Source organism: Rosa chinensis, chromosome 4, assembly GCF_002994745.2.
Source record: "Rosa chinensis cultivar Old Blush chromosome 4, RchiOBHm-V2, whole genome shotgun sequence".
In the NCBI taxonomy this organism is placed as follows: Eukaryota; Viridiplantae; Streptophyta; class Magnoliopsida; order Rosales; family Rosaceae; genus Rosa; species Rosa chinensis.
The window spans coordinates 41716077-41726666 of record NC_037091.1 but is presented as its reverse complement, the minus strand read 5'-3'; the positions used below and the strand labels follow the sequence as shown (position 1 = coordinate 41726666).

The 10590-nt window shown below is 40.3% G+C and overlaps 1 protein-coding gene across 1 annotated transcript; it reads right to left on the bottom strand.

Annotated features, from left to right (window-relative positions):
- Nucleotides 1–4521: 4521 nt before the first annotated feature.
- On the bottom strand, nucleotides 4522–7290 carry LOC112199324 (sugar transport protein MST4). The gene is made up of 5 exons (XM_024340355.2): nucleotides 6933–7290; nucleotides 6492–6814; nucleotides 6261–6385; nucleotides 5705–5996; nucleotides 4522–5594 (listed from the first exon to the last, which is right to left on the bottom strand). The coding sequence occupies exons 1-5, from the start codon at nucleotides 7060–7062 to the stop codon at nucleotides 4941–4943; spliced, it is 1524 nt and encodes a 507-aa protein (XP_024196123.1). The 5' UTR covers nucleotides 7063–7290; the 3' UTR covers nucleotides 4522–4940.
- Between the last annotated feature and the right edge of the window lie 3300 nt (nucleotides 7291–10590).

Below are 10590 nucleotides of genomic sequence, written 5' to 3'. Positions count from 1 at the left end.
GGCATGAGCGGGGAGCTCGATGGTTGCCGGGAAGGCATAAGCGGGGAGCTCGATGGGTGTCGAGAAGGCATGAGCAGGAAGCTCGAGGGCTGCTGGGTAGGCATGAGCGGGAGCTCGTGGGTTGCTGGGAAGGCATGAGTGGGAGCTCGATGGTTGCAGCGAAGGCTTGAGCGGAAGCTCAAGGGTTGTCGGGGAGGCATGAGCGGAGAGCTTGTGAGCGGGAAGCTCGGGGTTGCCGCGAAGGCATGAGCGGAAGCTCAGGGTTGCGGCGAAGGCTAGAGCGTTAAAGTTCGGAGATGCCGCTGAGGCAGGAGCTTGAAAGCTCAAGGATGCCGCTGAGGCATTAACAGGTAGCTCGAAAGTGATGTCATGTGGCATGAGCGTAACCGTTGCTAATTATGCTGGGCTGTATGTACAAGTCCCCAAAGTCCCCAATCAAGGAGGGTTTTCAGCGGGGTTGATATCAAATCGTTACTTTGTGCCGTATTGCAAGCATAATTAGTGCAAGTGCGTCGTCCATCTAGAATTGACTAGAGCGAAGGCTTGTGCCCTTTCTGGTGGGCCCCTGCTAGGCCCTCCAAGGAGTCCCCAACTCCTGGCTATAGACCTTCGTATGGTTGGAAAATTGTTTGATGAGGGGAACTGCGTTTAAGCAGTGGGTGTTAGGTAGCAAACCTAATCTTTGATACCCAAGTGTCGGGAGTTAACTGCCAGATCAATGGCTGCCGTGGGCTGCCTTAACCAATCCATTTACTCATTCCTGGAGGAGAAAAACTTGACTACGATGCCGCGTAGTGGTCACTGTTACTATGAGGCGTTGCCTTACCGCTTGGCGGTTGGTCGTGGACCATAGACTCGTGGAGTCTTTAGACCCTTTTAGGTCTCCTTCCCTTAGGGAGGGATTGACAAAATATGGTGGCCAAGAGGCTAGAAAAAATGTTTTATATATAATGTACGTGTAAATCTTGCGAATTGTATGAACAACAAATAAGCATGGCACAGCTTGTTTAAGTGAATATCACATGTTTATTTAATTGAGTTGCAATTAAATAGAAGCATGACATATGCGTATAGCATGTGCTTGTAGTAAAGTTGCTAATAACATTTTGTAGTTGTTGTGAGCATGCTTAGAGATCATTGAGATCGATATGTGAGGCATGGCATATCTAGCATGTAAGGCCTAGAAGGCGTTGCCATGTCTACGAAATATTGTAGGCATGCTTAAGAGTTTATAAAAGCATGGCATTGGCATGGCACTAGCTCAAATTGAAAGAGCGTAAAAGGTAAGATATAGTTACTTATCTGATGCCGATTTAGAGCGAGTTGGAGTTGAAATTGGCATTGGAACCCAAATCATGTTGGAGTTGTCCAAGCATGATGCTCCATTGCTTTGGCGGATAAAGTGTTCCGATAATGTATGTCAACTCATAGTTGAGGTCGAATGGTCGATAGAAATAATTGAATTTCTTATCTTATGCCAATTTGGAGCGAGTTGGAGGAGAAATTGGTATAGGTATCCAAATCATGTTGGAGTTGTCCAAGCATGACGCTCCATTGCTCCGGCGAGGCATCTTAGTAGAAGACCAATGATTTCGTTGATTGAAACGATGTTTCGTGATTGAGTCCTTAACATAATATGGAGGATTAGCAATTGTTTGAGACTAATGTATTTGAGACTTCATGTAATTGTGTTGAAGTATTGTGCGATTATGATTACATAACAACCATATGTCTGAAATTCGCAAGTATGAGCAAGTGCAAGTTTATATCTCATTTCAAGCCAAAAGTGAGAGCCGGCCCATTTTGTGGTCATGGCATGTTGAGCTTAGATTGACATAAGAAGACATAATAATGTAGCTATGTGACATATATGTGTAATTGGACATATATATAGGCAAGAATCATGAAGGATAGATAGCAAACTCACAGCAAAGCTATTTAGAATTTGGCACTAATGCCTAATTGCAACCATGATTGAATATTTGGAACGAGTATATAAGTTAAAAAACTAGCTTGTATAATTGACTAGCTTATCATCAATTAAGTATATGTGTGCTGCAGTTGTGCTGTAGGTCATGCATATATATACCAAGACAGAAAAGTGTCCGCAGAAATGGACATATATGATTACATGCATGCGCTTGAATTGCAGCGGACAATACTCAGTCGCACCTGGGCGGTGGGAGCATATACACATATCATGAAGTTAACTATGCATTTGAGATCGATAGAATTTTATCAAGGCATATGAACATGAAGTAGAGAAGCTTATACCGTAAGGCAGCAAGTAATTAAATTAATGTGTCCTATGGACCAATTACTGAGACATGTGGCTAGCTAGCAGACATGCATATGTATGCATGTCAATAAGCTTGGGAGCTATGTATGAAGCGGTGAGCTGCATACAAGTATAGCCAAATTTACCATATGCAGTTAGACTGGCAAGTCAAGTGTATATATGTAAGGCTCATAGTATTTCAAGTGTCCAAGTGGTATAATAAGCCAACAGATTTCACAAACACTTGGTCATGCCTCAAACACATGTCATAAAAGTAATGCAGCCACCGAGATGCAGAAAGCATGCTTGAATTAATGATAGGACGACTTATCTTTGGTATGAGGTTGTAATTTGAATGTTGTTGACATGTCGGGTGTCCCAGGTAATTGAAGGAACATAAACCTGATACAGCTAATCTTCTCAGGAACCATATAAGAGAAAGAGTTTGTGATCGAATGAGATTGTGTGCAACAAAACAGGTCAGTCCCTGTGGGGCAAAACATCGAACAGTTGGTGTGCAAGTTTAAACCCAACTGTCATCTGCATGGTTCTATTTGAGCTGAAACACCAAAGAATCTATAAATGCAAACACAACCACTTCGATCATCTTGAGCTTGACCTTAGGTGAATATGCAGAGTAAGTATGCAGATGGCCAGACTTCAAGTTCGAGAAGTGAAGAAGCTTCCGGCAAGGGTATGGGTGCAGAGAGAATTCTAGTGAGAAGATGCTCGATGGAAATTTCAAACGCTGCAAGCCTCTTGTGCAGAGAAAGGAGGTGCGCTGCGTTAAAGTGATGAGCGTGAGCGTTAGGTTGGTGTGCTGTTGCTCCAGGCGGATGCTCTTGGCGGATGGCTCTACTTTGCTTGGCAGTGCACTACTTGGCGGTGTGTCAAGACTTCCCGGCGGTGCTTCATGGTGCCATGGTGCCCAGAGTATTTTTCTGGGTGTGGGGAAAGTTGCAGTTTTGTTCAGCAGTGATGATGGTTATCCAGCGGAGGTTGACCGGCTGAGGGAGTGATGGCTAGCGGCGATGCTTGGCTAGCGGGGAAACTTTGGCTAACGACGATGCCGACGGAGGATGCCAGTGGTGGTTGGCTTTCGCATCCAGCAGAGCATGACCCGTGGAGAAGCATAGTGGTGATGCTTAGCGGTGAAGCTGCTCATCGGAGGCCGTTGCCTGTTAGCGGAGCGGGGCATTTTACCGGCTAAGCGGAGCATTTTCATCTGGCGGATCAAAGGTGTGTGATCGGCAGAAATGGCCAGCGGAAGAGAAGTTCGGCAGAGGAGAAGCTCGGCGCTGAAGCTCAGCGGAGCGGAGGTGATGATTGAAGATGGAATGGTGTCCAGAGAAGATCTCTGGGTGTCCAGAGCAATTTGGCACCTGCAAAAAAAAATTGTGAAGTTGGCATTGACCAACCATGGTCAGCGTTGACCGGCTGTAATCAAAGTTGGCCAACCATTGATCAGCTTTGTTCGGCGTTGACCGGCCCCAATTTGATGTTGAACGAGTGTTAATTCAACACTTTCGGGTCAAAGTTCGTGGTAGGTGACGAAGCCTTTGTGTTGGCTTCCCACAGACGGCGCCAATGTTAACATTAGAGATCCGAGGGGGTCTCTAGTTAGCTTTAGAGAAAGAGAGAGAGTAAGGGAGACACACACACAAGAAGTATAGTGGTTCATCTCCGCCTTAGCGGGAGACTACGTCCACTTGAATATTGTACTATGTGCGTTTGGGCCTTGTGGCCCACGGGGATTACAAAGTGTGTAATGGGATGGTTTTAGTTGTGGGAGGAGGCATTCCTTTATAGGTGAAGGAATGCTTCTCCTTTACATTTTCTTAGATGTGGGACAAGAACCCACTATTCTAGTGTAGAAAGCCTAGTTGTGAGGGCATGTTGACAAGGCCGGGAAGGTGGCTTCCCGGCGACGTATTTGCCTCTTTCGGATACCGTGGCATAGCTTGAACATAGGGCTACAATATGCATGTCTCGGTTGGGCCTCACCATGGCTTGTGGGTGTCCCAAAGAGAGAGTTACTTATGCTTGGTGATGTAGCAAATAACCTTGCTAGTAGAGGTATCTACAAGTCCCCGAAGTCCCCAAGTAAGAGGAGCTTCTTGGTTGGGGAGTTGTAATCATGAAGTCATCAAGCATAAGTAACCGGGCCGCACGGAGCCCCTACACCAAGTGAAACAAGCAAGAATCTAGTAGCAAAATCCATTAGAGGAATACGGGCATAGCTATAAGAAATTAGAGAGAAACTTCTCTAACTTGACTTTTATTCGATAACTCACACGCTTCAAATTACATTAATCTTATAAGGTGCTTATATAGCTAGAGCACAAATCCTAAATCTAATAAAACTAGAAAACGTAAATAACAATTCCTTATAGACTAAGACATTGAAAACTAATTTAATAAAAATTGGAAATAAAATCCTAGATTTAAGAGAATACCTAACTTCCAAATGACGCCAATCTGTATCTTACGGTCCCAACCGAAATTTTGCTCGAGAAACCTGATATATCCAAAAGAGCAATTTACGAGTATCTTAATAATATTTGAATACCAATTTTCAATATTCAAATTGTTGTTCTTAATATGACGACGCTTCTTCATTTTGGATATTCTTTGTTGAATTTAGCTAAAATTTCGTCCCACATCAATTGCCCTTTGGTCCATCTTCAAAGCCATCCATAAATCTCTTCCAGTACCAATGTTGCTTCCACACTCTCTCATTCATCTCATCAATGGGAATATTCTTGGTCTCAGGAATAAACAAGATGGTAAAAAGTGTCATGACAAGGACCCAAGCTGAAAAGAAAACGAATATGCCAGACTTCATGTGGCAAAGCATTGAAAGGAAGGCTTGTGCTATAACAAATGTGAAGAGCATGTTCGTAAAAACAGCAATACTCTGGCCAGCCGAGCGTGCTTCAACAGCGAATGTCTCACTAGGGATCAACCACCCTAGAGGACCCCAAGACCATGCGAAAGAGGCTACAAAACTACAAACGAGAATAATCACTAGAATTCCCAAGCTATGTCCGAGGTTGTTAGAATAATCCTTAACTTTAAGTCCCATAATTACGGCAACTCCCATTTGAGAAAGAAACATTTGAATCCCAGCTTCTATCAAGAGCATTCGACGACCAGCTTTGTCCACAACGACAACTGATACAACGGTTGAGAGAACATTGACAAGTCCTGTTATTACGGATGAGTAAAGGGAGGCATCACTCTTAAATCCCAAAGTCTGGAACAAAACTGGAGCGTAAAACATGATTGCATTAATGCCTGTAAATTGTTGGAATATCTGTAACATGCATATTAATAAAGAAATTAGTATTCATAGATCAACAAGCAGAATACTATGTCACGAATTATAAATGACGGGATTGAAACTCAGAAACACTAATGTATGACCTGCATCATCATTCCAATGACTAAAGTAGGCCTGTTCCTACGCTTTAGGAGATTTTGGAAAGGGTTTTTAATTAGTGTAGCCGTACGATTTGCCTCAACAATCTCCAAGTATTCTGGTTCAACATTGTCAACACCGCGGATTCTTCTAAGAATTGATTTTCCTTCTTCCAACTTACCTCGTTCGATCAAACTGTTAGGAGTGTCTACTACAACAAGAGACCCCACCGTTAGTAGAAGTGCCGGAACCCCAGCTAAACCCAGTGATATTCTCCAACCATATCCCGTTGTAAGTCTGTGTGGTGACACAAACCAATTTAATCACTAGTAGTTACGTATTAAGAGTCTAAAACTAAACTGAAAGCGAAAAATATAGTTGATGATTTGAAATGACTTGTGATATTAATCCCACATAATTTATTATTGAAGTATTTAGATAGGTATATAGTTATATGAACTGTGCCTATTATCATCAACCAGGGAGAAAATATAAAACAGACATGGCCGGTGTGTGTGTGTGTGTGTGTTTTCAATTGGGAAGATCATGGGGCTTAATTACTTGGCAGTTCCATAGTTGATCAGATTTGCAACGAGAATGCCAATGGTGATATTAAGCTGGAAGAGTATGTTAAGTGCTCCACGAATTCTTGTGGGTGCAACTTCCGAAAGAAAAAGTGGAATTGCCTGTCAAATATATACAACAAAATTGTGCAAAATTATCAGTTGTACTGTACAACACGAGTAAAACTAAACTAGCAATTGGTAGTAGTTTAAGATAGAGAAAAATAACCTGGTTAGCAAAACCAACTCCACAACCAAGTAAGAGCCTCCCAATAATGAGCATGGCAAGGTTCATTGCTGCGGCATTAAAAGCTGTTCCAATTAAAAATAAAATCCCAGCTATCAACATGGTCACCTTTCGACCTAGTGTTTTGGTTGTGTACGATGCAAAGAATGTTGCTATTAAAGCGGCGAGGTACAATGAAGATGTGAACATTTGTAACCCTTGATTATCGTATTTACAGTAATTTCCTGCAAGTCCTGGTTGTTCTTGATTTTTATACACAGTCGGGAAGAATTTTTTCAAAAAGTCTGGCATTGATGTAACACCCCCTGCATCGATCCGTCAAATTTAATTATTAATTGCATAAACATAAGCTTTGATTTCTTCTTGTGCATGCCGGAAATAGCTTGAAACAGTACTTAGTTTTCGAGGCATAGTTCCCGTTACCTGAAATTCCAACATCATAACCAAACATTAGGCCTCCGCTCGCTGCCATTATACAAGAAATGATCACAAGTGGTGTGATCTTTGCTTCAAATTCTTTGCCTCCCGTTTCGGCGCCAAATCCCCCCGCCATGCTTTCTTCTTCTTAGTAATTTGCTATACCTTAATCATCAATTAGTATCTGATTTTACAGGCTGTAGAGCATTTATACTAGTCGACCCCTTCAGACAACTTAAGAAAAAGCAGAGACTAGCTCGACGAGATGTGTGCTTTCATGGTATATTTGTATACTTAGACGACCTCAGGGCAACCAATATTGAAACAACGTAGAAAAAGGATTATCCGTTTCTCAACTAATTGGATAAATTAAATCTTTCCACCTGGATTCATTTACTTGGTGACCGTCGTTACATATTGATCACTGATGAACCTGATATAATTAGACTGGCCAATATTAGATCATTATTGATATACTAATATTAAACTCCCGTTTTGCTAATTTTGATTCTGGTTGAAATTATCCTATATATCCAGTTGACAAAAGACTTCTATTTATAAGCTAAACTACTTGTGTTTTAAATACGTTAGTTCTGACAGAAAGGAACGGTATTATATACGTTAGTTCCCTAATACAATTATGATAATTTCCATACAATTATACAGAAAGTTTTTAACTGCCATGAGAAAAAGTCAACAACCCTAGAAAAAGAGACCTGGAAACCAAAACTGATTAAGCTATTGACTCGTATCTTGGTCAAATGAGTCTAATTAAACACGTCAAAAATTGTTGACCAAAACAGAAAACAAAGGCACCAACTTATCTCTTCCTCCAACGACTATAAACACGTCAAAATTATCCTCCAACAAAGCAAATTAACAGCTTTCAAAGCGGACTCCGAAACACTTTAATCTAAAACTAAATTCAACATGATTTTCAGAGATGCAAATGCAGTGATGTTCATCTGGTCAGGAACTGACAAAAAAAAAAAAAAAAACTATGCTCAATCACCATTTGATATAAGTCCAGGGGTTGAAAACTAAACAACTCAACTTTAAAAAATCAAAGTAGTGCGAAAATTCTTTAAATGATTTACGAAAATATATTTATTAAATGATTTTTATTATAAAAAAAAATATTGAATCGAATCTGACCGGTTTGGTTCAATTTTGGACTCTCAAAAGTAGAAAATCGAACCGAAGTTCAAGTTCGATTCGATAATCAGTTTTGGCTCAAAACCAAACCAAACGAAACTGAACTCACCACTAAGTTCATCAGCGGGTCAACCACCACCAAAACGGATGATTCTAGTGGCATTGGTTTAGTCTCTACCTTGTCTATAACTTTCATAACTAGAGCCTGGTCCATATATGAACAAGGAATGAGAAATTTACTTTGAAAGGTTTTTGGCCAAAATTTTTGATTTATGCTTTCTCCCTCCACATATCGATTTGTTGTGCATGGTTGGTGGCATTGGAACCTCAAGAAAGAGAGAAAAACAACCTAAGTGCATGATGACGGTGCTCGAGTGGTCGAAGGAGGAAGAATCCAGTTGCAACTTGTTTTGGCTATATCCTCTTCAATACGCCGCCATTGGCGGTTATGGAGGGTGGTGGAGCTAGGGCAGCGACTAGACAGGACCTTGTAGTCCTTTTGAAACCGGTTCCGTGGCCGGAGGTGACATAGGTGAGGAGAAAAAACCAAGTCACCCGTTTTGGCGGTGATTGACCCGCTAATAAATCTCCACTATTGGTGAACTGAATATGCTCCATAGTTATAGAGGGGAATAACACCACTTAGGATGTTTCCTGCACACGTATTTGAACTTTAAAGTGTTTTTCTAATAGTCAACCTCCATATATATCAACACAATGATAACTAATCAAACTATCTAAATCTCTTTTATGCTATAAGATTGAAGTCTCGTCCGATGAAGATCTTAATAGATTAATTCTGTGCCAGCCATGTGTAATACAATCTACATATATATGGTATATACGATATGTATAATATTTACTCAAAAGTTTTCTCTCTCTCTGTTTTTTTTTTTTTTTTTAACAATCAAAATTTTCAGAAATGTAGGTGCTGGTTACTTTGTTATGTTGTTCACCAAGGGGAACATGGCTCAGAGGGGTTTTTAAACTTTGCCTTTGTTTTTTATGTGGAGATGAGGTACAGATGGACTTGGAGTGTTTCAAAGTTGTGGTGATCTTTGTGTTCGTTGGGAGGGAGGAGGGTTCAATTAAAAACCTGTTACGTACTCTGTTAGTAAGTTAATCTTTAGAGGTTCTTTGTGATGCCAATGTTCCCCCTTGTTAACCTTCTCATCTTAGTAATAGGATTGTTGAATAGTTGAGACTTGGTGTTAAATTTTGCAAAAATTAACAAAATTTTAATTTTCAGAAGGCTTGAGATGACAAGGAGACAGGGCCTTCGCTTTATTACATTGACGACTCTGCTAATTCACTCCACAAGGTTGACAAGGGAGCATTTGGTCTTTGCACTTTCCTTGATGAACAGGCACTAACACATTGGCATGTCTGTGGAAGAGGTCATCGACTTGGTTGATGAGTGCATCATTCAGATCCGGTCTAGGCCGGTGGTGGCACCACCAAACTTCTTCATCAAAATAGGGAAAAAGGATGGGGCGAGGGAGTATGCATGGCATGATGGCAAGAATTCACCTAGGATGCTGGAGTTGCTTCTGCTTGAGGCTTTAACATTATCAGTACACTTGTAGTTTTACTTGTAGAACTTTTGGTTGGTGAATTTATTTACGCTCGTAGAGCGAATTATGTACTGCAAGAACCTAGTTTAGACAAATAAGATTGATTCATTGGTCCGCTCCTTTTTGCTTATTACCTGTTTTTATTTATTTTATTTTTTTTTTTTTGCTTTCGTTGATAATTGCTTCATAATTCATGCATGAAGAGTTAGCTCCAATTAATGTTAGTGTGATAATCTAAGATTTCCCAATTAATGAAAGAACTCTTCCGTGTATGAATGGGTTGATACAATGTGGCAAATGTCTCAAGATGTGGAAACTGAAAGTTTCTAATCGCTATCCTCAAAGGACAATTGAATTCAAATAACCACTACTGCAAGGTTTCTTTTTGGACAAATCAATTTTACCCGAGTCTTACAAATTTAAGAAAGACAGCTTCTATTCATACCTCTAAATTTGTCATTTGAACCTCTCTCTAACTATTAGACCTCTAACTTACTTTTTCAATAAAGCAATATGCTAACTACACCTCCATATTTTTCTCAAAATAGCTATAGCAGTAAAATCTAAATTCAACTTGGAGTTCTTGATAAAAAAAAAAACTCAAAACTAAACAGCAACCTCATCAATCGGACAATATTCAAATAAAATTTTGCAATTTCTATCGTTTTTTTTCCAGCTGCATGCATGTGGCCGGTGGATCACAATAGCAAGCATCAAAGCTATTGTTTCAATAAGTGGGTTTTGATTTGCCATACAACCATATCAAAATTAAATGTGAACATAATATAGATTGGTGTGATAGTATTCGATCATACATGTATCTAATATTATTCATTCATTGTTTGGAAACATGTTCTTCAGTTTCTATAATACAGTCGACTCATACAATATTATAGAGCCTAACGTGCATCATTCTAAATTTTCTTGAAACTTTT